The sequence below is a fragment of the Pongo abelii genome, chromosome 12 (genome assembly GCF_028885655.2).
Source record: "Pongo abelii isolate AG06213 chromosome 12, NHGRI_mPonAbe1-v2.0_pri, whole genome shotgun sequence".
NCBI classification, from domain to species: Eukaryota; Metazoa; Chordata; class Mammalia; order Primates; family Hominidae; genus Pongo; species Pongo abelii.
In genome coordinates, this window is record NC_071997.2 from 76,845,175 (window position 1) to 76,872,479 (window position 27,305).

The 27,305-nt window shown below is 40.5% G+C and overlaps 2 protein-coding genes across 6 annotated transcripts in view; one reads left to right on the forward strand and one right to left on the reverse strand.

The window, feature by feature from the left end:
- Positions 1-3,899, forward strand: part of PPP4R3B (protein phosphatase 4 regulatory subunit 3B) — a 75,658-nt gene extending 71,759 nt beyond the window's left edge. For all 5 annotated transcript variants that reach the window (XM_054546253.2, XM_054546260.2, XM_063713260.1 and 2 more), the window contains one exon: positions 2,408-3,899. In XM_054546253.2, the coding sequence (XP_054402228.1) occupies positions 2,408-2,458 (51 nt within the window). In that variant the 3' untranslated portion in view covers positions 2,459-3,899. The remainder of the gene's footprint in view (positions 1-2,407) is intronic.
- On the reverse strand, positions 1,170-27,305 carry CFAP36 (cilia and flagella associated protein 36). The gene is made up of 10 exons (XM_024242110.2): positions 26,355-27,305; positions 24,101-24,165; positions 22,449-22,550; positions 17,270-17,384; positions 12,312-12,399; positions 10,530-10,581; positions 8,651-8,753; positions 2,161-2,297; positions 1,864-2,013; positions 1,170-1,342 (listed from the first exon to the last, which is right to left on the reverse strand). The coding sequence occupies exons 1-10, from the start codon at positions 26,467-26,469 to the stop codon at positions 1,241-1,243; spliced, it is 1,029 nt and encodes a 342-aa protein (XP_024097878.2). The 5' UTR covers positions 26,470-27,305; the 3' UTR covers positions 1,170-1,240.

A 27,305-nucleotide genomic window follows, 5' to 3' on the forward strand; every position in this document is an offset into this window, starting at 1 on the left:
TTTCCAAGTCCTATTTGCTCCTGCCTTGTATAAGTGTAAATGATAAATGTAAAATCTACCTTACCACTGCCCAAGGTATCTCTACCCTTGATTGGACTGTCTCATACATGGTACACCCACAACTACTCTACCTTATGCACTAGTTGCCATACAGCAATAAAAATGAAAAATTTGATCATTTAACTTCCCTGCTTTAATTTTTTTTTTTTTTTTTTTTTTTTTTTTTGAGACAGGGTCTCACTGTGTCATCCAGGCTGGAGTGGAGTGCTGTGATCATAGCTCACTGCAGCCTTGACCTCCAGGGCTCTGGTGATCCTACCACCTCAGCCTCCCAGGTAACTGGGACTACAGGTGTATGCCACCATGCCTAGCTAATTTTTTGTATTTTTAGTAGAGATGGGGTTTTGCCATGTTGCCCAGGCTGGTCTCAAACTCCTGGGCTCAAGCAATCTGTCCACCTCGGCCTTCCAAAGTGCTGGGATTACAGTGTCTGTCAGCCACCGTGCCTGGCCCCTGCGTTACAATTTTTCAATGACTTGACACTGCTGGTATTACAAAATTTAAAATCCAGAGCTGGGATTGTGCAACTGCACTCCAGCCTGGGCAGCAGAGCAAGATCCTGTCTCTAAAATAAAAAAAAAATTAAATCCTCACATTCCCTATAAGACTGCACTGTCAGTACCCTACCTGTCTCCAATTTCATATGCTAACCCTCTCCACTCATATATATACTCCAGTTTTTCAGTATATGCTTTATTTCCTGCTGCAGAACCTGAACTGTTCTTACCTATTCTTTGTGTAATTAACCTTCCATTCAGCTTAAAGAGGCTTAGCCAGCCCTGCTCATAGGACACTACACTTTGCCTTTCTAACAGTTTCGTCTTTGGGCCTTCTCCACTAGCCCCATGAAGGCAGTGACCCTGTCAATCTAGTTGACTCCTGTATCCTTAGTGCTTAGCACAATGCCTGGCACAAACAGTAGGTAACCGAGTTTGAATGAATGAACATACTACCAACTAGTTTCTTTCTATACCCTCTTTCCAAAAGGAAAACATCCAGGAATTTGTATTAAACTAATCAGTATGAGTAGCTGCCTTCCCTACTGTCCTTTACCTAAAGTGTTTAAAATAAGATATTTGGATTTACAAAAGTGTTTGAAACTAAAAGGCTCAGTGTAAGGACTAAATAATTTATTTTTAAGACAATTTGAACTTCCATTTTGTTAAATTGTTCTTAATTATTACTTATTAATAACTTCTTCTTTGAGTTTCTCTGCAAGCAATCTCCTCTTTAGTAATGTTTGCTTCTCCTCTGCTGTCATTTCTGGTTTCTCTGTCATTTCCTGAAAAAAAAAGAAAAAATTGGCTACAGTATGAAATAGGGTCATTTGTCTAAAATTCCCAACATACTGCCTCAAATGAACAAAAATCAGGGGCACTTTCTTGTGGGGCGGAGGGAGAGACAGACATAGACTAGGTTTCCTAAATCTCTTCTTCATAAAGTCTCTTCTTGGAGAAGCCCTCTTGGAAGTGGTGGCTGGGGTACTGATGCTGCTCTATGATAAAACATTTCAGAATGCTCAGGTGAAACAGACCACTGACCCCCTGACATACTCAGAGAAGAGCAAGTAAAGAAACAGCATAAGAAAAAAATGTATAATGACACCGCTATATTCTGCCTCAAAAAATCCTTATCACAACAATTTCACTTCCTAGAAAAGACTTAGCAGCTACTGCACTAGGAGGTGATTAATAATGAATGGGTCTGCAAGCAAAATTTATTAGAGGCTTTCTTGCACATATTCTGATTTTGAGAGTTCCACCACCAGATTTGTAAATCTTGACATATTAAGGCTAGCCATACCTCCACCTCCCCAGTGGGTTTTCCTTTCTGCTCCATATTTTGTATCTGTTTAGTCGTCATATCCTTTCTCATGGACATCAACTTATCTCTCTTCTGCTTGAGATAGTGTTCTCGTTGGCGAAGTTCTTCTGTTCCAAGTACTGATAAATTCTGGGTCAAGTAAGAAAAGGAGCTATCTAAATTCAAGTCCATTTAGTAAGTAGCACAGATGCCCACTGAGTGATTCAATTCAAAGTTTGATTTCCCAGTACCTTGTCATTTTGCTTATAGTTCTTAAAAGTGATGTCTTTTACTTACTGCTATTGGTCCTTCAATGCTCGCGTGCTCTAAGCCAGGAATCTTCAGGCCTTTTTGTGGGAGGGAGGAAGTTTCAGATTTTTCCACTTTTCTTCCCAAAGGTTCTATTGACTGATTAGCAAAATGCACTTTAACTTCTGGCAATAAGTAGACAATAAGACCAATTAGAATATTATGAGAAATATTAAGTATTAGGCTAGGTTTGCCAAAATGAGCTAATGTTAATAATACTTGTTTTTCCTCATAGTCATTCAGTCAACATATATTCAGTGCCTATACTGTGCCAGCCACTGGGTAAGAACAGTAAACATCATGTCTCTATCCTTAAGGAGCTTGGAACTACAGTTTCTCACCTACTTCTCAACAAGTACCACGCTTCTGCTGTTTGTACAGTACTATAGCTACAAAAAGGTAAAATCCTTGTCTAAAGATTAGAACTACACTATAATATAATACAAGATTGCCACGTAATCCAAATAAACAGTATACTAATCCCTTACTACAATGTAATTGGTTTCCAAACTTGCTTGCATGTAAAAAGTCACCCTATATTTTCAGAACAATTAATGTAAAAGTATAATTTTTTGTATTGCAAGAGTGCATGCCAGTAATGTCAATAATTTTTGTATATAATTATGTATTGAAGATAACTATAAACCTGCCAGTGCATTATGAAAATGTAAAGATTTCTAAAGCAAGCAGAACTTGGAAGCACATATAAACATGAGCACTAAATACTTTCCAGCCATTTGGTGACTGTGCCAACCAAGAGAGAGAATTAACATTCTAATTGCTCCTCTGAGCCATTTTTTATTATAAGGTGATTGTTTTTAAAAAGATAAAACATTTTCAGTGTAAATACATGGGCTATGAAAGAAAGCACACTGAGACAAGCAAAGACATTAAAATGATGCTAAGATCTAAAAGCATGATGGGAAAACATGGCACACATGTCTCTAAATGATTAAAATTTTTGCCACACCTGGTTGATCCTGCCAGTTAAAAAATAATAATAATACCTTGCCAGCATACATACTAAAACAGAAAACAGAATTTTGTCTGTGCAAGAAACTTGACAACAGACCACTCCTCTAGCAGTGACCAGACTGACTACAGTGCCAGAGAGGGTGAAGGAGGAAAAGCTCTCCAGACCCTTGGACAATAAGGGAAATCTCCATGGAAGAGAGAAGCTGGAACCAGCACTCCAAACCAACCTAGACAGGGAGCTACATAACTAACAGAAATAAAGATAGAGGTAAAACACCGCTGTTGTTACTGAGTGACGTTAGCAGAGGTAGGCTTAGCCCTCAGTGGACTCACAGAACTGGAGAAGGAACAGTTCAAATAATTCCTGAGGAGCGGGGAACCCATACATATAAGCATTTATATTCCACTCATGTTCTTTCTCTGAATAGTTCTTGCCTTGGGTTTGTTAATTAAGTACATATGTATATTCTCAGGCCTAGAAAGGAAAGTACTTGAAGCCAAATACTTAGCTTCTCTAATTTCTAGGAAGGGAAGATCAGAAAGCCAGAAAACCTAAAGACAGATCATCTCATCTCTGGCAAATCTGCATCAATCTGAGAAAAGATACTATCCATTGCTGGCAGGAATGAGGGAAAGACAGGCAAAAGGACAAAACAGAAGCTCAAACAACTTCATGATTCTTCCAAACTCAGGTCTTCATACTGGGCTTCCATCACTTTGTATGAAGTGATTCTCTGAAATATCAGATATGTGCATTTGAAAAAAATAATTTTAAAAATTGAAATCATTACTTTTGAAATCTACCATTTATGCTGTACCATTAATGTGTACAACTGAATTATATGTGGTTTGAGATCAAGTTTTCTATAGCTTCACTTAGATAAGAAAGCAGACAAAGCAAATTTATTCAATTTATGTTAGACACAAGATTTAAATAGTATATGTACTTAGGTGTATATAAAACAAAGTTAATTTGGGTCAGCAAACTAGAGCACAGACAAACCTAAAGCAGGAGCTTTCATATATATCATTAAAATGAGGCTATTTCTACTTACAATCTGTAGCATATATATAAAAAAGAAATGGTTTGACTTGGTACTAAGAAAGAAGCAAGGTAACTTCACAAATCTGCTTCTGGTTCAATATACTCCTGTTCTTTTCTCAAATAAGAATCTAACTCCTTAAAATTAATGGGTGCTCTCAGTAAACTAGGAATAGAGAGGAACTTCCTCAACTTCATAAAGAGTGTCTACGAAAAACTCTAAAACTTAACACAATACTTAATGGTGAGAAATTAGAAGGTTTCTCACTAAGATCAGAAACAAGGCAAAAATGTCCCCTCTCACCTTTCTGATTCAACATCATACTAGAAGTCCTACCTAATCCACTAGGACAAGAAAAGGAAATAAAAGGTACACTGATTGGGAAGGAATAAATAAAAATGTCTTTATTTGCAGAACACATGATCATCTATGTAGAAAATGCAAAAGAATTGACAGAAAAACTGAAATGAATAATTATATAGCAAGGTTACAGGATACAAATTAATAACAGTTTATCACTTTCCTTTATACCAGTAATGAATAAATGGAATTTAAAATTTAAAATACCATTTACATTAGCACAGCGCCCCTAAAAATGAAATACTTAGATATAAAATAAAATATACACAAGATCTATATGAGGAAAACTACAAAATTCTAATGAAAGGAATCAAAGAACTCAATAAATGGAGAAATATTCCATGGTTTTTATTTTATTTTATTTTGAGATGAAGTTTCGCTCTTGTTGCCCCAGCTGGAGTGCAATGGCACGATCTTGGCTCACTGCAACCTCTTCCTCCCGGGTTCAAGCGATTCTCCTGCCTCAGCTCCTGAGTCGCTAGCATTACAGGAACTTGCCACGATGCCCAGCTAATTTTTTGTATTTTTTGTAGAGATGGAGTTTCACCATGCTGGCCAGGCTGGTCGCAAACTCCTGACCTCAAGTGATCCACCAACTCGGCCTCCCAAATTGCTGGGATTACAGATGTGAGCCACTACTCCTGGCCTTTTTTAAATTTTTTTATTTTTTTATTTTTTTTTCTTTGAGACAGGGTCTCACTCTGTCACCTAGGCTGGAGTGCAATGATGCAATCTCAACTCACTGCAACATCCACCTCCTGGGCTCAAGCAATTCTCCTGCCTCAGCCTCCCTAGAAGCTGGGACTACAGGCGTGCACCACCATGCCTGGCTAATTTTTGTATTTTTTTTGTAGAGACAGGGTTTCGCCAAATTGCCCAGGCTGGTTTTGAACTCCTGAGTCAAACAGTTTTCCCGCCTTGGCCTCCCAAAATGCTAGGATTACAGGCATGAGCCACCATGCCCGCCTATTCCATGTTTATGGACAGGAAAACTCAATGTCAAGATGTCAGTTCTTCCCAACATGATCTACAGATTCAATACAATATCAATCAAAATTTCAGCAAGTTATTTTGTGGATACTGACAAACAGATTCTAACATTTATATGGAGAGGCAAAACACCCAGAATAGCCAACACAATATTGAAGAACAAAATTGGAGGACTGACACTACCCAACTTGAAGACTTCAAACTACAGTAATCAAGACAGTGTGGTATTTGCAAAAGAATGGAGAAATAGATCAACAGAACATAATAGAGAGCCCAGAAATAAACTCACATAAATATGATCAATTTATCTTTGACAAAGGAGCAAAGGCAATACAATGAGGAAAGGAAAATGGACATCTGAAAGAAAAATATGAATCTAGACACAAATTTTACACCCTTCACAAAAAATAATTCAAAATAGATCACAGACCTAAATGTAAAATGTAAAACTATAAAAATCCTAGAAGATAACATAGGAGGAAATTTAGGTGACCTTGGGTATGGTGATGACTTTTTTGATACAACACCAAAGGCACACCCTATGAAAGACATAATTAGTAAGCTGAACTTCATTAAAATTTCTGCTACGTAAAAGACAGTATCAAGAGGATGAGAAGACAAGCCACAGACTGGAAGAAAATATTTTCAGAAGACACATCTGATAAAGGACTATTATTCAAAATATACAAAGATCACTTAAAATTCAACAATAAGAAAATGAACCCAATTAACAAAAAGAAAACAAACAACCCAACAAATATAATGGGTCAAAGACCTTAACAGACTCATCACCAAAGAAGATACATAGATGACAAGCATATGAAAAGATGCTCCACATCATGTCATCAGGGAAATGCAAATAAAACAACAATGAGATCACTACACACCTACTAGAATAGTCCAAATCCAGAACACTGACAACACCAAATGCTGGCAAGGATGCAACAAGTACGCTCATTCACTGCTGTAGAAATGCAAAATGGTATAGCCGCTTTAGAAGACAGTTTGGCACTTTCTTACAAAACTAAACATACTCTTACTGTAAGATATAACAATCATGCTCATTGGTATTTACCCAAAGGAGCTGAAAGCTATGTCCAAACAAAAACCTGCACATGGATGTTTATAGCAGCTTTATTCATAATTGTCAAAACTTGGAAGCAACCAAGATTTTCTTCAGCAGATAAATGAATAAACAAACCGTGGCATATCCAGACAATGGAATATTATTCAACACTAAAAAGAAATGAGCTACGAAGCCATGACAAGACATGGAGAAATCTTAAATGGATTATTACTAAGTGAAAGAAGCCAATCTGAAAAGGCTACGTACTACTGTATGATTTCAACTATATGACATTCTAGAAAAGGCGAAACTGTGGAAACAGTAAAAGATCAGTGGTTGCCATGGGTTAGGAGGTGGGAAGGATGAACAGGCAGAGCACAAAGAATTTTTAGGGCAGTGAACCTGTATACTACATGATACTATAATGGTGAATGCATGTCATCATACGTTTGTCAAAATCCACAGAATATACAATACCAAGAGTGAACCCTAATGTAAACTATGCTCTTTGGTTGGTAATGTTGTGTCAAGGAAGGTTCACCAACGTAACAAATGTACTACTTTTGAGGGGGTCGATAATGGGAGAGGCTAGGCATTTACTAGGGCAGGGACTATATGGGGGAAATCTCTGTACCTTCTGCTCAATTTTACTGTGAACCTAAAACAGCTTAAATTAGGCATATTAAAGAAAGTTGTTCTCCAACTTACATTAAAAAATTAATGGGTAAACATCACACTAATCTCAATTATAGAAGTTCTTCTAAACTAAGGTTTAGAATATTTAGTGTCAGAAGACCAAGGTAAGTCATAATTTCACCATTGAAGAGTTCGGTGATCTTGGACAAGTCGCTCAGCTTCCTTGAATTTCTTTAAAAAAAAAAAAAAAAACAGATGGGTACAGTAGCTCATGCCTATAATCCCAGTGCTTTGGGAGGCTGAGGCAGGAGGATCACTTGAGGCCAGGAGTTTGAGACCCAGCCTGGGCAACACAGCAACACCCGACTCAACAAAAATAATTTTTTTAAAAAAGATAAGAGTAGCCAGGCACAGTGGCTCATGCCTGTAATCCCAGCACTTTGGGAGGCCAAGGCAAGCAGATCACCTAAGGTTGGGAGTTCGAGACCAGCCTGACCAACATGTAGAAACCCCATCTCTACTAAAAATATATAATTAGCTGGGCGTGGTGGTGCCTGCCTGTAATCCCAGCTACTCAGGAGGCTAAGGCAGGAGAATCACTTAAACCCGGGAAGTGGAGGTTGTGGTGAGCCGAGATCACACCATTGCACTCTAGCCTGGGCAACAACAGCAAAACTCTGACTCAAAACAAAAAAAAAGATAAAAGAAAAACAAGGATTATAATATCTACCTCACAGAGTATATTTTTTTAATTGAGAAAAGGACATTTATTTAAAACCACAGGAATCCATAATAAAATGAACTGAATTCATGACCCTAATTTCTGTTTCAGAATTACTTGTTTCTTTATATAGAAAATCAGTTCATATTGAGAATAGATTTGCCACATGTTGAAAAGGTCATCCACTAGCATTTCCTACAAGGATTCCTATGAATTTTGATTTCAAAGATATGATTTCTGACCAAATATCTGGACAAAATGGCTACCTCTTATTTTCTAGCTGTACTTAATTCATTGGAAAAGAAATTTAATATTATCTTTCCAAATTCAGCTTCTCACTCACAAATACCATACAACTGTAAGCATGGAAGAGAATACCAAATGTTATGTGAACCTCTCTTGTAAGCTGCAGCCGTGCACAAAGGCTAGTTACTCCCTCAAGGAGTTTTGCTCTCTACTGTGGGTTCCAGGCTTTACATAGAAACTTGAGGACTATACGCTCTCTTTCAGGTCAGTATCTCGTCTGCAACCTCTTTAACCAAATTCACAAAGAACGTTAAATACCAAAGACATTCAATACTCCCTCCCAGGGCTTTTGAAGTTAAATAAGTGTGAGAAAGTGGCACATTCTATATGGTGTTTGTGTATTCATATTATTAGAGACAGTTCAGTACACCTCAATCTTACCTGAGGGTGGGTGTGCAAAATGTTCACCATCCCCTTGGGAATTATTCATTATTGCAGCTTCACTGGAATGCACTGTGGGCTCTTCTGTTTTAGCCTCTGATAACTTCAGGATTCCATAATACAGTTTTTAAAAAAACACACAATTTAGATTCATTTTAACTAATTCACCACCTAAAGGATCCAAAGGTATTATAGTTTTCTTTTTTTTTTCTTTTGAGCCAGAGTCTCACTCTGTCACCCAGACTGGAGTGCAGTAGTGCGATCTTGGCTCACTGCAACCTCCGGCTCCTGAATTTAAACAATTCTCATGCCTGAGCCACCTGAGTAGCTGGGATTACAGGTGTGCACTACCACGCTCAGCTAATTGTTGTATTTTTAGTAGAGATGGGGTTTTGCCATGTTGCTGATCTCAAATTCCTGGCCTCAAGTGATCCACCCACCTCGGCCTCTCAAAGTGCTGGGATTACAGGAGTGAGCCACCATGTCTGGCCTCTTTAAAAGAAAGTATAAAGTATACACTCTTATAAAAAGGTATATACTTTTGGCCGGGCACAGTGGCTCATGTCTGTAATCCCAACATTTTGGGAGGCCAAGGCCAGCAGATCACCTGAGGTCAGGAGTTCGAGACTGGCCTGGCCAACATGGTGAAATCCTGTCTCTACTAAAAGTACAAAAATTAGCCAGGAGTGGTGGCAGGCACCTATAATCCCAGCTACTGGGGAGGCTGAGGCACGAGAATCGCTTGAGCCTGGGAGGCAGAGGTTGCAGTGAGCCAAGATCACGCCACTGCACTCTAGCCTGGGCAATACAACAAGACTCAGTCTCAAAAAAAAAAAAAAAAAAAAAGCAAAAAAGCATATACTTTCTATATTAAGAAGTATAAAAAGTTGGCCAGGCACAGTGGCTCACGCCTATAGTCCCAGCACTTTGGGAGGCTGAGGCAGGTGGATCACATGAGGTCAGGAATTCAAGAGCAGCTTGGCCAACATCCTGAAACCCTGTCTACTGAAAATACAAAAAATTAGCTGGGCGTGGTGGTACACGCCTGTAATCCCACCTACTTGGGAGGCTGAGGCAGGAGAATCACTTGAACCTGGGAGGCAGAGTTTGCGGTGAGCTGAGATTGCGCCACTGCACTCCAGCCCAGGTGACAGAGTGAGACTGTCTGCAAAAAAATAAATAAATAAAAGTGTATAAAAGGTTGTTCTGGCCGGGTGTGGTGGCTCATGCCTGTAATCCCAGCACTTTGGGAGGCCGAGGCGGGCAGATCACGAGGTCAGGAGTTTAAGACCAGCCTGACCAACGTGGTGAAACCCCATCTCTACTAAAAATACAAAAATTAACCAGGCGTGATGGCGCACACTTGTAATCCCGGCTACTCTGGAGGCTGAGGCAGGAGAATCGCTTGAACCCGGGAGGCAAAGGTTGCAGTGAGCCAAGATCACACCACTGCACTCCAGCCTGGGTGACAGAATAAGACTCCATCTCAAAAAAAAAAAAAAAAAAAATGTTGTTCTGTGAGTTACCAGGACAAAAATAAAGAAGGGGAAAAAAGTATAAAAAGTTAAAAACAGATGCTTAAACTTGCCAAAAAAAATGACTACTCTTGCTTATATGCATGTCCTGTAAGATTAATTAGTACTGTGTGGTCTTTGTACTATATACAGTTAAGTATATATAGTACTATATAATATGGTGGCCAGCAGTAATGCACGACATACATAGAATTATTGATATATTAATATTATTGGTCAATATTTACATTGTACTTAAAATTATGTAGTTCCACATAAGTATAAATTTTAATAGTAAGATCTAGGTGTACACTTAATAAGAGATAACAGCAATAAAATACTTCTGTTATATGTTCTGTAGGCACCTGTTTTTTCCTCTTCCTTTCTTCTTCCTGGTCATATTCCTCTTTTGATTTTCTGAAATATACAAAAATAAGGTAAAAAGATAAATTTCCTTTTTTGGTCAAAGAACAAATATTCAACTAAGCAACATGCTAACCTAAGCTTACAATAAAAGGCACATTAGACACAAAGATGGAAGATAATCAAGCCTTGCTCTAAAGTGGCTTACAGTCAACTGGGAAAGACATACATAGGCATACAGCATAATACAGTTAGTAACATAAAATACAGATCTATCCATTTCTTCTAGAACTCTGAATGAACCCTAGCTGAATAAAGATCAACAGATTTGAAATCCTGAACCCAAATTTGAATGGCAAATCCCATTAATAAGGACTTCAATCACCCTCTTTAGAGTGATCAATTACACCCCTCTTGATAAAATGTCATTGTTCCAATGGCATCTGAGCTATCATCAAGCACTTGTGATACCACTGTGCCAAAGCCCATCAACTTTTGTAAACTGCTCACTGAGACAGTCTGCTTTTGGAAAGTAACCAAGGTCAACTGTTATACACGTTCATAACTAAGTTCTATTACTTACACAGTAGTATATCCCCTCAAAAGCTCTTGGAAAATAAAATCTAAAAATACAGTGCTGACCAGTTTTCAGGCCACCAATCAACCAACACAACCAGTCCAAATCAAAACTTTACCAGTCCTCTGAACCAAACACCCTTACCTCTCAAACCTGTAAACTCAAAGCATTCTGTGTTGTCTCAGGCTCCCATTTGCCCCTGCCATCCAAAGAGGGATGTGGCAAGAAAGGGTTGAGTTCACCTGCATATCTGCTACCCTCTCCATAATCACTCAAACCCCCTGAAATTAAGCACTGCATCCTGGAGCTACTGCCGTAGTTTCCCACCAGGCCCATCCTCTGATCCTCTCTTCTGCTTTGGAGGTGGGACAAAGTCCCTAAGTCGGGGGAACTGTAGGATGCTAGAAGATGGTCATGTGTGGTAGTATAGTTGGAGAAGAAGTGACCCCAAAGGCCAAGGCCACAGTCTGCAAGTGACACTGTGATTATAGGCATCCTTTTGCCCTAAACCTAATATATTCTCACAGGAGATTTAAAAATTAGGAGCTACTACTGCCCCTTCCTTCCAAAATTCCCGTAAAGGTCAGGGCACAACAGGCCCAAAAGAAACAGAAATGTCCATTAACATTTCTTAGTTCTGTGTGGACCCCATTAGTGGTCTGCACACTCCTTGCCAGGCATTTGGCTGTGAATCATGTAACTGGGGAAACAAGGAGACCGGCAAGATACTCAACTGGGATAGGCACCTCTCTGTCATCCCTCCCTTGAAGGTTACTATCAACAAGTCAGCTATTCAATCTGTGGAATCTGGATGCCCAGCCTCCTACTATGTGACACCTAGAATATGCCACCTCCATAGTGAGATCCAGAAGCCATGGAGTAAGCTGTTTAGCTCAAGTCATTATACCTCTCTCCAGAGATCAGGCTAGGTCTACTGCAACTTTTTCCCATTGGTGACTACTTTCCTATTCCTATGATGGGGGTGTAAAAAGACTTTCTCATTTGGACTGATCTGGTATGTTACCTGAAAATAACTTTTTCTGTCACTAAGAAATATATTCACAGTCATAAAATGATAAATCATTTTGATGGTCTTCAGTAGAGAATTTAGCAATTTTATTAGTTCATATTTGTTGGGCAAAAAGCATATGTACAGATCATATAATATTAATAATGATTCATTTAAAAAACAATTAAAGAATGGTACCTAAGAACTTCCCTCAGGATTTTCATCTCTTCCTGTTCAAGGTCACTGACCACATCAGAGCCATCGGTTAAGCAGTCAGGTAATACACCTGTTGAAAACCAAAGACCACATGAAATAGTATCAACTCAATTAAAAACATATATTTCTCACTGTTCTAGTTCCTTAAGTACAAGTTACCTTCAGATCTATCACTGTAACATCCTAAGCTATTATCTTTTTAACTATCATCTTTTATTTTATATATATATATATAAATATTTTTGAGACAGAGTCTCTTTCTGTCACCCAGGCTAGAGTGTAGTGGCACGATCTGGGCTCACTGCAACCTCTGCCTCCTGGCTTCAAGTGATTCTCCTGCCTCAGCCTCCAGAGTAGCTGGGATTAGAGCTGCCCACCACCACACCCAGTTAATTTTTAGTAGAGATGGGATTTCACCATGTCGGCAGGCTGGTCTCGAACTCCTGACCTCAAGTCATCTGCCCCCCTCAGCCTACCAAAGTGCCGGGATTACAGACGTGAGCCACCACTCCCGGCCATTTTTAACTATCATCTTTTAAGCCTTTTCCTATTTTACAGAATAAGCCCCACCAAAAACCCCACACTTTTAACTACAAATATCTCTTAATAATTATTTTATTGGCAATTAAAAATAACAATGTATGGCAACAAAAATTTGTTAATATGTTTTTCTCTTCCATAATCATATAGTGTCTAAGAATATAGTATGGAAATCATTGAGTTAGGCTTAATAATGAAACTGCTCTCAAAGGTGTCCCTTAAATGAGAAGAGTCACAAAACAAAATATAATTTTGCTAATTGAAATAGCATTAAAAGTCTTCATTTATATTATCACAGATGCTATTGAAAAGGGCGCTGCTTACTATGTGTAATAAAACCATGGTGTTAAGCACTTTGGGGGGATACAAAGATGAATAAAACGATCTCTGCCCTTGAAGCTTCTATTCAGATGTTGGTCTAATAATTATAAACCAGGGAAGTAGCAACTTCAGCCCAAGAAAATAAAAAGTAACTTAAAATATTGGTTTAATTTACTTTATTACTTTTATCTTCCTGTGAAGCAGGTGGACTGGTAATAATTGTTCTGTTTGCATCTATAATTATTACATTCCACAACATTAGCAGAATGCTTCTTCATTTTTACCTTCCATTTCTTTATCCACATATGACTGTAGGATTTTGGATCTACTCTTAAATAGCTTTATTACTCTAATCCTCCTGATGTTTATATACTTTTTTTTAAATTAAATGTTTTATTTTGAGATAAGTGCAATTGTAAGAAATAATGCAGAAAGCTGCTATATACTCTTTACCCAGTTTCCCCAAGTGGTAACATCTTACAAAACTATAGTAGTACAATATCACAACCAGAAAACTGACATCTAACTAATCCATTAATCTTAAGTGCATTTTTGCTCAGTCCAAAGATATAAAATTATTATTCTCCTAATAATCTTTCTGAGGAAAACTGTAAGTACTAAGAATAACACAACAGTATGAAGTACTTAAAAACCATCAAAATAATACTCTCATTTGCAATTTATCTAAATTCTTTAATAAGACACCAAAAAGATAAAAAAGAATCCAGAGAGCCTTTGAATTTTTCTCATCATTAAGAACTATTTTCAAGTAGTCTGCAGTTTTGAGTATAATCAACATTAATCTAAGGTATTCACCCCTGGATCTTAGTCAGGCAACATTCTTTCTTTTCTTTTTCTTTTTTTTTTTTTAATTTTGAGACAGGGTCTTGCTCTGTTGCCCAGGCTGGCATGCAGTGGCGCTATCATAGCTCACTGCAGCCTCAAACTTCTGGGCTTAAGCGATCCTCCTGCCTCAGCCTCTGAAAGCACTGGGACCATAGGCATGAGCCACTGTGCCCAGCCAGCAAAACTCCTAAGTACATGTATTAGAAATTCTGTAGCAGAAACTAAGTATTAGCTTATGTTTAAATGTAAGTAAAATGCCCCATGCTGTGGCCTGACAATAGTCATTATTCTACATCATTCCCCTCCTCCTCCCTTGCTAATAGAAGCCAGCTTTTGCAGAATTATCAGGCAGCTAACTACTTAGAGGCAGGGCCCTCCCCAATCCCAGGAGAGTAACTCCTAATTGGTTCAAGCCAATCATAATGGTCTCATTCCCCTTGCCAGATGGTTTAAGAAAGGCAAGTGACCCCAATCCTAATCAATAGGATTTGAGGGAAAAACTGGAGGGTTTCCATGAAATTGTTGTCTTGCTAACAAAAGAGATGTACAGGAGGAAATATTCCATTTCTTCATAAGACATTGTTGAGTCTGCATTCAATGCAGCCAGAGTACAATCATGAGAGAAGATCCTGAGAATGGCAGAGTATAAAGATGCAAAGTGTCGGGGTCCTTGATTAGATCACTGAGCCACTAAATTAACCAACCCCGAACCTGTCTTCCTTCTCTCCCTTCCTCTGGACTTCTTGTTCTGGGAGATCTTTTCTTCACTGGAGTGTTCTGTTACTGACAGCCTAAGGCATCCACATGATACAAGATATGTATTTATTCCCTTTTTATTAAAATCTAAATGAGTTTCCAATTAAATTCCAAACTGAAAACTAAAGACTGCCATTGTCAAGTTTACTATTTCTTTTCCTGATCCCCTAAAAAATTTGTTTACTAACATACTTATTAAAATTCTCTAACCCATAAGTCAGAATAAAGCATAGTTTCAGGAAAATACAGAGGAAAGGATTTTATAAAGCAAACCACAGTAGAAAGAGACTATTTTCCAGACTTATTCACATCAAAGTAATAGCACTGTGTCATGCATTCTTCAGGGTTAGGGTGGTGTTTTCCCCCTACCCACAGACAACAGCGCTATTAGCTGCTGGGGAAAGCATCTTGCGATTGTAGTAGATGATTATGATGGTGGCTGGCTCTAAGAGTCTCTACTCACATCAGTCAAATGAGGAGGAAACTCCCCAGTAAGGGCCATGCAAAATTCTGATGTTTGCCATGCAACAACGGAAGCCCTATTGTTGCATGTTCCAGGCCCTTAAGAGCCAACAATACAACTGAACTATAGATCTCATATCTTCAAGAAACAATCAAAGGAAAGGTCCCGCTGCCAAGCCATTAAAGAGGTTATGGGCCATGGTAAAAAAATATCATGGCAATCTGTTGAGCTAACGAAGACATAGAAATTAAGGTGAGGTTACCACAGCAAGAAATTTGAAACACAGATGATAATCTGGGTTAGAAAGGAGATGGTACAATAACAAGTAGCATGGTTAGAAACTCGGCTGTTTTAAGTCAGGATGTTAAACGTAGTTCAGGTACACAAGAAGGGAACAAGAGCAGGAAGAGCTAGAGAGAAAGTGAACTTAAGCACAAGGTCAGGGGAAAGATAAAGCCAACGAGGGTTAATAGGGCTTTGAGTTCCATTTTCTCTTCCACATGATGCTGGTACAAGCTTATCTGTCTCTGCCCAGTGCCCTAGAACAGTGGGTGTTAGTGTGGTCCCAGGACTAGCAGCATCAGCATCACCTGGGAACTTGTTTGTGTTAGTCCATTTTCATGCTGCCGACAAAGACATACCCGAGACTGGGCAATTTACACAGGAAAGAGGTTTAATCGGACTTATGTTTCCACATGGCTGGGGAAGCCTCACAATCATGGTGGAAGACAAACAGGAGCAATCACGTCTTACATGGATGGCAGCAGGCAAAGAGAGAGCTTGTGCAGGAAGACTCCCGTTTCCCAAAACCATCAGATCTCATGAGACTTATTCACTATCACAAGAACAGCATGGGGAAGACCTGCCCCCAAAATTCAATTACCTCCCACTGGGTCCCTCCCACAACACGTGGGAATTCAAGATGAGATTTGGGTGGGGACACAGCCAAACCATATCATTGTTAAAAATGCAAATTATCGGTACCCCAGACCTATTAAATCAGAAACTGGGAGGCAGCCATATGTGCTTCAGCAAGCCCTCCAACCATTTCCGATACTTGCTAACACTTAAGAACCACTGCTTCCGGCCACTTTGGGAGGCCCAGGCGGGCGGATCATGAGGTCAGGAGATCGAGACCATCCTGGCTAACATGGTGAAACCCCATCTCTACTAAAAATACAAAAAATTAGCCAGGAATCGTGGCGGGTGCCTGTAGTCCCAGCTACTTGGGAGGCTGAGGCAGGAGAATGGTGTAAACCCGCGAGGCAGAGCATGCAGTGAGCTGAGATCATGCCACTGCACTGCAGCCTGAGCAACAGAGCGAGACTCTGTCTCAAAAAAAAAAAAAGAACCACTGCTTCCTACAAAGGTCCTAACAATCTTAAGCCAGAAAAAGGATGGACACCTCTCACCAGTAACTACAACTATGACCATTCAAAAATACTCAACTTCATAAACATAATGGCTGGGCAGAAAATTGAACTCTGTGAAATCCAAAGTATCATTGAATTCTGGTCTCCTTTTTTTGAGATGTCAAATACAAATCAGGAAGTTTATACTCTTTTTTGAGACAGGGTCTCACTCTGTCACCCAGGCTGGAGTGCAGTGGCGCGATCTCAGCTCACTGCAAGCTCCACCTCCCACGTTCACACCATTCTCCTGCCTCAGCCTCCCAAGTAGCTGGGATTATAGGTGCCCGCCACCATGCCCAGCTAATTTTTTTGTATTTTTAGTAGAGACGGGGTTTCACTGTGTTAGCTGGGATGGTCTCTATCTCCTGACCTCGTGGTCTGCCCGCCTCAGCCTCCCAAAATGCTGGGATTACAGGTGTGAGCCACTGCACCCAGCCATATACTCTAAAATCTCAAGTCAGCTGAAGTCTTTCAAACTTGAAATAAATGTATACGAGACAGCTACATTTAAGACCATATTAGAATTAGAATAGTCAAAACTGTAAAAAAAAAAAAAAAAAAAAACGCATTTAGTACTTAGATTTCTAACTTCAACATTTTACCATTTCTCTCTTGAATTATTCGAATGGCTTGCAGCTGCATTTCAATGTTTTTCTGGACCATCATTGCTTTAAAGATAGTAAAATCTTCTGCTGCCAACACAGGTTGCAAAATGGCCTGTGGAAAGAAATCTCAAGTGAAATGAAGATTCAAGTTTTAAAACTATTACCCACACATTCGAACCATTTCTACTGCAAAACAGTAGATTAATTCAAGAATGCTACATTGTTATTTATGATTAGATGTCCCAAAAGGACAATTTTAAAATTTATTTTAATAGCCTTTAAAACAGGGTTCTCAGCCGGGCACGGTGGCTCACCCCTGTAAACCCAACACTTTGGGCGGCTGAGGCAGGCAGAACACTTGAGGTCAGGAGTTTAAGATTAGCCTGGCCAACATGGTGAAACCCCGTCTCTACTAAAAAAAATTTAAAAATTAGCCATGTGCGGTGGTGCATACCTGTAGTCCCAGCTACTCAGGAGGCTGAGACTGGAGAATCATTTGAACCAGGAGACAGAGGTTGCAGTGAGCCAAGATCGTACCTCTGCACTCCAGCCTGGGTGACAGAGCAAGACTCCGTCTCAAAAAAAAAAAAAAAAAGTTTTCAAAAGGATCAGTATTGTGATATGCAAATTATATCTCAATAAAGTTGTTTAAAAAAAAAGAAAGCTGGAGTAGCTTAATTTAATTTCAGATAAAGTAGACCTCAGAACAAGAAAGATGATCAGGAATAAAGAGGGGCATTTGTTTATAATTCTATAAAATATAATACTTTATGATTATTCTATGATTACATATTTTATATATAATATAATTATATAATTCCTTAAAATTCTATAAAACAAAAATTGTGGCCAGGCGCAGTGGCTCATGTCTGTAATCCCAGCACTTTGGGAAGCTGAGATGGGCAGATTACCTGAGGTCAGCAGTTTGAGACCAGCCTGGCCAACATGGCAGAAGGTATGTACCACAATGCCCTGCTAATTTTTTTGTATTTTGTAGAGATGGAGTTTCACCATGTTGCCCAGGCTTGTCTCAAACTCCTGAGCTCAAGCAATCTGCCCACCTTGGTTTCCCAAAGTGCTGGAATTATAGGCATGAGCCACCATGCCTGGCCCACATGTGTTTTTTAAAGTGTGTTGTTTAATCTGCAAGTGTTTTGTTGTTTTCCAACTATCTTTTGTTATTTATTTCCAGTTTAATTATGTTGTGCTCTGAGAGCAGACCGTGTATGATCTCTCTTCTTTTAAATTTGTTAAGGTATGTTTTATGGCCCATAATGTAGTCTTGTCTTGATGAACATTCTGTGTGATCTTGAGAAGAATGTGTATTTTTGATTATTGGATGAAGTGGTGTATGTCAAATAAATTCAGTTGAATGAAGGTGCTGTTGTTTGTTTATTTATTTATTTATTTATTTTGAGATGCAGTCTTGCTCTGTCGCCCAGGCTGGAGTGCAGTGGCGCAATCTCGGCTCACCTCAACCTCTACCTCCCAGGTTCAAGTGATTCTCCTGCCTCAGCCTCCTGAGTAGCTGGGATTACAGGTGCCCGCTACCACACCCGGCTAATTTTTGTATTTTTAGTAGAGATGGGTTTCACCATGTTGGCCGGGCTGGTCTCGAACTCCTGACCTCAAGTGATCCACCCACCTCAGCCTCCCAAAGTTCTGGGATTACAGGCATGAGCCACCGTGCCTGGCCTGAAGGTGCTGTTTAGTTCAACTATGTCTTTACTGATTTTCTAACTACTGGATCTGTCCAATACTGATAGAGGGTGTTGAAGTCTCCAACTATAATCATGTATTCATCCATTTCTCTTTGCAATTCCGTTTCTGCCTCACACATTTTGTTGCTTTGTTATTAGGTACATACACATTAAAGATTGTTATGTCTTCTTGGAAATTGCCAGATTTTTTCACATTAATGTGGGCATGCCAATAACATTTAAATTATTTTATTATTATTATTATTTTAGAGACAGGGTCTCACTCTGCAGCCCAGGCTGGAGTACAGTGGTACAGTCATAGCTCACTGCAGCCTCAAATTCTTGGGCTCAAGCAATCCTCCCACTTCAGCTTCCCAAGTAGCTAGGACTACAGCAGCGTGTCACCATGCCCAGCTAATTCTTGTATTTTTATTTTTTGTAGAGATGGGGTCTTGCATTGTGGCCTAGGCTGGTATTGAGCCCCTGGCCTAAAGTAATCCTCCTGCCTCAGCCTCCCAAAGCACTGGGATTACAGGTATGAGCTATCACACCCAGCCAAAATATAGTGGCTCATACCTGTAACCCCAGAGCTTTGGGAGGCTGAGGCAGGAGGATTGCTTGATGCCAGGACCTCAAGACCAGCCTGGACAACACAGCATGACCCCCTCTCTACAAAACAACTGAAAAATTAGCCAGGCATAATGGTGCACACCTATAGTCCTAGCTACTCAGGAGGCTGAGGCAGGAGATTCACTTGAACCCAGGAGTTAGAGGTTGCATAGAACTATGACTGCACAACTGCAGTCCAGCCAGGGTGGCAGAGAAAGACCCTGTCTCAAAAACAAAAACAAACAAACAAAAAAGATTTTCTATTCCTAGAATTAAAGGTGATCATCAAATGAAAAGTTGTGCAAAAGAGGAAGTGCTGGATTAAAAAGTAGTCAAGGCAACCTCTTCTAGGCCATCATAACAAGATAATTTAAATTAATAAACATTTATTGAGAACTATGTACTAGCACCTAAGTTTTCATCTCTGTTCTACCAGCAGGGAATGCAAAGATATTAAACACAGCTCAAAGGACTTACAATTTAGTAGGGAAAGAGACTTGTAGGAAACTATAATTCAAGGCAGAGTAACAAAAATATCAATTTAAAATTGGCCTAGTTAAGTAGAATGAATTCTGGTCAGACTTTAGAATAAGCAGCAAAGCTGCTATAACAAGTAGCATTTCAACCAGGCCCTGATAATGAGGATTTCTCCACATTATGAAAGGAAAGATGGAGTGGTCTGGGGAGGGGACCATACATTCCAGGTTAAGGGACAGCATGAGCAAAGGTAGGTGTACAGATGCTTATAAGAGCAAGTGGCAGCAGGGCGTGGTGGCTCACGCCTGTAATCCCAGCACTTTGGGAGGCCAAGGCGGGTGGATCGCCTGAGGTCAGGTGTTCGAGACCAGCTTGGCCAACATAGTGAAACCCTGCCTCTACTAAAAATACAAAAACTTAGCCGGGCATGGTGGTGGGAGCCTGTAATCCCAGCTACTTGGGAGGCTGAGGCAGGAGAATCACTTGAACCTAGGAGGCGGAGGTTGCAGTGAGCCGAGATTGCGCCATTGCACTCCAGCCTGAGCAACAAGAGTGAAACTCCGTCTCAAAAGAAAAAAAAAAAGAGCAAGTTACCTGGAATGGCAGTAGAACATAATATATTGGAGAACTATAGCAAGGGATCATGGCTAAAAATATAATCTGGAGTCTCATTTTAAACAATTCTTACCATATCTTGCTAAGAAATTACAGTTTATTTAGTAGAAGATGAGATGCCAAAGCCAGTGTTTTGTTTTTTGGGGTTGGGTCTTAATCTGTTGCCCAGGCTGGAGTACAGTGGCATGATCTTGTCTTACTGCAGCTTCAAACTCCTAGGCTCAAGTGATGCTCCTACTTCAGCCTCCTGAGTAGGGGTGCTCTGGGGAGAACACCACTACAACCTACAACAAGCTAACTTTTATATTTTTTTAAAGATGGGGTCTCACTATGTTGTCCAGGCTGGTTTCGAACCCCTGGCTTCAAGCAATCCTCCTGTCTTGGTCTCCCAAAGTGCTGGGATTATAGGCATGAGCCACGTCCTGGCCTTCAGTTTTTGAGCAAAACGCTACTTGGGTAGTAGCAACATATCCCAATCCTCACCCTCTGAGCAAGGGCACACAGTTGGCTTGCCTGGGCTGGGGATACTGGCTCTACTACTTATTTAGCTGTGGACTTTGGACTATTTGCTTAATATCTCTGTGCTTTGGTTTCCTCATTTCTTTTTTGTTTTTTTTTTAGACAGTTTTGTTCTTGTTGCCCAGGCTGGAGTGCAATGGCGCAATCTTGGCTCATCACAACCTCTGCCTCCTGGGTTCAAGTGATTCTCCTGCTTCAGCCTCCCAAGTAGCTGGGATTACAGGCATGCGCCACCATGCCCAGCTAATTTTGTATTTTTAGTAGAGACGGGGTTTCTCCATGTTGGTCAGGCTGGTCTCGAACTCCCGACCTCAGGTGATCTGCCCGCCTCGGCCTCCCAAAGTACTGGGATTACAGGCGTGAGCCACCACTCCCGGCCTGGTTTCCTCATTTCTAAATGGAAGTTATATAGTAGCAGTTTCTTAAGAGGTGTCAGGAAGATTAAATGAGATAAAACATGTCAAGTGCCCAAAATATCAATTAGCACAAGCCGTCAATAAACATTAGTTTATAGGCTGGGTGTGGTGGCTCATGACTATAATCCTAGCACTTTGGGAGGCCAAGATGGGCAAATCCCTTGAGTCCAGCATTCAAGACCAGCCTGGACAACAGAGCAAGACCCTGTCTCTACAAAAAAAAAAAAAAAAAAAAAAAAAAAAAATTAGCCAGGTGTGCTGGTGTGGCACCTGTAGTCCCAGCTACTAGGAAGGTTGAGGTGGGAGGATTACCTGAGCCCAGGGATGTTGAGCCTATAATGAGCTGCAATCGCACCACTAAACTCCAGCCTGAGCAACAGAGTGAGACCCCATATCAAAAAAACAACAAAAACAAACATTAGTTTATAAACATACGTATTACTACTTCAGCCTAGCACTACACAACCAGTAAGATAATACAAGCAGTTCGAAGAGAAGGAAGCCGCAGGAACTACTGACTGTGGATCTGCTAAAATTATAAAAGGAGCAACTGCAGAATTATTGGAGATCTATGTAAATAAAACAGTAGTTTGTATAAACCCTGTGATCTTATTCTAGTTCTGAGTTTAGAAAGGTCACTTTGAGTTGTATCAGTTCATTAATGCCTCAAATTATCATTTTTCAGGGTTGCTCTCAAAAAGAACTCATATATGATGAATTATCTTTCTACCTCTCACAATGTCTAAAATATTACACTTTGTCAATCAAACATTCAAATTTAAGTGAAACCCTGGGCATTTGTTAAAACTGTATATTAGCAGAATAACACAAAGCAAAAACCTGTGATGTATGGGTCTTTGCAAGAGGAGAAGTGCATGCTTCTTGAAATTGATCTTCATTAATTCCAATTTCTTTGAGGTAACCTTCTAACAGCTTTTCAACCTAAAAAAACAAAGTTTAACTTTTATAATTACATAGAAAATTTCTACATGACAGTTTGCTTATTAAGTATTGAGTTTAGAAAAGTATCATCAAATTTTTTGCAAATATTAATCTACATAATATTACATGACAGTGACATTGTCTTTCACCATACACAAATTAAAAGTTAATATTTTTGCTGAAAATCACATGAAATTGTATTTCTTCTAATAGAAATAGTTGAAGTCAGGATTATGAAGTTCAGTGTGGCACAACTCTTCTGCTACCCAGAGGCATTTTTTTTCTTCTTTTCTTTTCTTTCTTTTTTGAGATGGAGTCTCACTCTGTCACCTAGGCCGGAGTGCAGTGGTACCATCTCGGCTCACTGCAACCTCTGCCTCCCAGGCTCAAGCAATTCTCCTGCCTCAGCCTCCTGAGTAGCTGGGACTACAGGCGCCTGCCACAATGCCCGACTAATTTTTTTTTTTTTTTTTTTTAAGTAGAGACGGCGTTTCACCATGTTGGTCAGGCTGGTCTCGAATTCCTGACCTCAGGTGATCCGCCTGCCTTGGCCTCCCAAAGTGCTGGGATTACAGGCATGAGCCACCATGCCTGGCCTTTTCTTTTTTTTTTTTTTTTTTTGAGACAGGGTCTTACTCTGTTGTCCAGACTGGAGTACAGTGGCATAGTAATGGCTCACTGCAGCCTTGACCCTCTGGGCTCAAGAGATCATCCTCCCACTTCAGCCTCCCAAGCAGCTGGGACTACAGGCACATGCCATCATGACTGACTAATTTTTGTAATTTTTATAAAGATGGAGTTTCACCATGTTGCCCAGGCTGGTCTCGAACTCCTTGGCTGAAGCAATCCACCTGCCTTGGCCTCCAAAGTGCTGGGATTACAGGTGTGAGCCACTGCGCCCCACTGCCAGAGGCATTTTTTAAAATCACAAGACAGGCTGGGCAGTGGCTCATGCCTGTAATCCCAACACTTTGGGAGGCCCAGGTAGGTGGATCGCTTGAGTTCTGGAGTTCGACACCAGCCTGGGAAACAAAGAAACCCCATCTCTACAAAATAAAAAAAAATTAGCAGGGCATGGTGGTGCACACCTGTAGTCCCAGCTACTCAGGTGGCTGAGATGGGAGGATCGCTTGAGCCTGGGGAGGTTGAGGCTGCAATGAGCTGTGATAGTGCCACTGCACTCCAGCCTGGGTGACAGAGCAAGACCCTGTCTCAAAAATAAAAAATAAAAAAATCACATGACAACCATGACGAAGTGAATAATTAATATGTCCCTGGATGCATCAACAAAATAAGAATAAGATATAAAGAATACATGCAAGAACCCATAAAGAGTTGTAAAACCATTCCTTAGAGTAGAGGAGATAAGTCATCCAAATGAGATACTCAGAGCACCTGTGGAGACAGATATAACTGGCACTATTGTTAAGGTAGACTGGATTTTTGTAAAATTAAGGATTTTTAATGTAAAAATATTTTTCTTCATTTAGAAAAGCTATAAGTAGTATTAGCCTAATTAACTTTAAAAATCAGTGAAATAAAATACTCACTAGTTCTTTGTATTCCTGATGAATCTCTGTATAGGTCAATTTGCTTTCTTCTTCATCATCAAAAACTAAATTTAAAAGAAAATATTACATAGTGTAAAAACCAAATCATTTTATTAATGCAAATTTAAAAATCCACTCCTTCCAAATAGAACCGTCAAGCTAGCTCTTCAGCTTTGAATTCTTAGGGTTTATCTTTAAAAAATATATAAATGAATATATCTAAAAATATATACTAGTGGCCGAGCACTGTGGCTCATGCCTGTAATCCCAGCACCTTCAGAGGCCAAGGTGGGTGGATCACCTAAGATCAGGAGTTCGAGACCAGCCTGGCCGATGTGGTGAAATCCCGTCTCTACTAAAAATACAAAAATTAGCCAGGCGTGGTTGCGCGCGCCTGTAGACCCAGCTACTCCGGAGGCTGAGGCAAGAGAATTGCTTGAACCCAGGAGGCGGAGGTTGCAGTGAGCCGAGATTGCGCCACTGCACTCCAGCCTGGGCGACAGAGTGAGACTCCATCTCAAAAAAAAAAAAAAGACAAAAATATATATACACCCACACACATACACATATATACTATTCATATATACTATTAATTGTAAACAAGCTTTTTTGCCTACTTGAGAAAATATTTAAAATGAATACTACCTCATATTTAAGACAAAAACACATTTCAATCAATAGGCAATAATTTCTTCATAACTTTTAATGGAATATTATTGTTAATGGTTAAATCCTTTTACAGTAGGTTCCATATTATTTTATTGTACTGGAATTTTGCTGATGTAAATGTTACTGAAAGTGACCAGGCCATTTTTGTTACCACAGATAAATAATGAAGTTAAATAAAATCAAAACAAGTGTTTACTGAATGATCATATGTATAAAACAATGCAGTGAGCCAAGATCACGCCACCGCACTCCAGCCTGGGCAACAGAGCGACACTCTGTCTCCCAGAAAAAAAAAAAAGGAGTACAAATACAAGTTATTTTGTTTTTGAACATTGTTAAAAAATTACCTGTAAAAACAACACTTTAATAACTACGATTTGAATTTTGATTATAGCAATGAAAATGTAATGAAAAGATTCAGTGGTCAAACTGAATTTCATCTTTACCAGATTCATGATATCTTGGAATTTAAAGAAGTCTTAAAAGGTCATCCAGGATAACCGACCATTTGATAGCTGAATAGTTGAATCCCTCTAACCCTATTAAGTCGCTATCAGATCCATTCAAACACTGCTGGAGCCGGGAAGCTCATTACCTTCTGAGGCTGGCTAACTCATCTTGGATACATTCTGTCATGAAACACTTCCTTCACTGAAATTTGTTTCCCTGTAGCTTGTACCAACTGACCCTAGCTCTATTCCACTGAACCTTACAACAAAAAGCAGATGTTCAAATAATTGATGAATATTACTACCCTCAAAGTCTTGCCCGATTAAACAACCACAATAACTCTTGGGCACTCATTTATATGACGTGGTTTCTGGTTCCTTTTCTGCGAATGGGCTGCAAATAGTCTCCACGAACTGAATGCAGAACTCCAAGCATGAAGAACTGCTCAGAACCCGGAGGTGCCTGTCCTTCACAGGGAATATTATGCCATATCTATACGCCTCATTTGTTCCAAGAATGGTTCCTGGCCCCACCTCGCCTATTTTTGGTATAGCCAAGAGTAGAGAGCTCACCAAGGGGAATACAGGCCACCAAAATCATCGGCTCTGGGCTTCCTGGAGTTATCACATGCCCTCCTTTGCAGTTAACTGTTGGTTTGGTGTGAAATCATTTCTCATTTCCTAAGCTGACTACACCGGACGAAATGCTAGGGATCATAAGGAACTCAGGTAAACCGATGCTTCTCCTCTCAAGTCTGGCTAAGCTGTTGAAGAAGCCCAGCCAAACAGTCCACCTGCCGAGAGCAGAAACGTTCGGGACAGGTTGAGAGACCGAATTTACGATTCAAGTCTAATGTTCTTCGGACGTGCGCTTGGGCCCCACAGAAGGGGAGTCTCGGTCCCCATTTTCAGGTCTGCGAAGGAACACATCGGCAGGGTGAAAGGAATTCCTCCCACATAACCAGCTCTAAACCTGACGACGCGGGTGGAGAAGGTGATGAGGGGAACGAGACCTTGCGACAGGGGTGGAGACAGGGGGTGGGGGAGACGAGAGATGACTTGTGGTTACCAACCCCCTACCCGCCGCTGGTGTGAGAGAGAAGAAAAGGATTGTCGGTTCGGGCTCTGGTTTTTACCTTCACATTTCTGTTCCACAAAGTCCAAGATGGGGATGGACCAGTCTGGGCCTCGCAGGAACCCCGCGATGCTCTCCACCACCCACTCCACCTCGTCCTCTTCTTCCGCAGCCATCCCGCCCCAAAGGGGCAACGGGGAAGATTCCTAGGCCAGACCGCCGGACCCCGGTTAGGCCTTTGGGCCACAAGGAGCCGAGAAGGAATAAGGGAAGAGCTGGCCCGCAGTCGCTCAGCCCCTAGGATAGAAGCTACCAACCAGTTAACGCAAAATGGTCGCTATGGCAACACACGTAGCCGCCCTAGACCGCGGCCCGGAAGTGAAGACAACTTTCCAGGAGCCTGCGCACTTAGCGGGGAGGACAAACGTTTGAAAAACGTTTCTGATTGGTTAAAAAAGAACAGTGGACGAGGGCTGAGAAAAGAAGTGTAGCCATTGGCTGGAAGTCATAGACAGATTATCTGCGCTCTCTCTTCTGATAAATGCGTAGGAGCCAAGGTTTGGAAAACGTGCAGTAGCCGGGCGCGGTGGCTTACGCCTGTAATCCCAGCACTTTGGGAGGCCGAGGCTTGCGGATCGCCTGAGGTCAGGAGGTCGAGACCAGCTTGGCCAACATGATGAAACCTCGTCTCTACCAAAAATACAAAAATTAGCCTGGCGTGGTGGCGCCACCTGTAATCCCAGCTACTCGGGAGGCTGAGGCAGGAGAATCGCTTGAACTCGGGAAGCCGAGGTTGCAGTGAGCCACTGCACTGCAGCCTGGGAGACTGCGTCTCAAAAGAAAAAAAAGAAGAAAGAAAGAAAAGAAAAAAGAAAAGGCTCAGTGAGGGTCTGAGGTAACCGGGTCTCCACCTGACATGGCTTCAGCGGCTGCACTTCATCATTGTATCCCCAGCACCTCAGTCCCAACCATTTTCAGACCATTGGCCCAGAGGCGTTTGTAATTAAAGGGT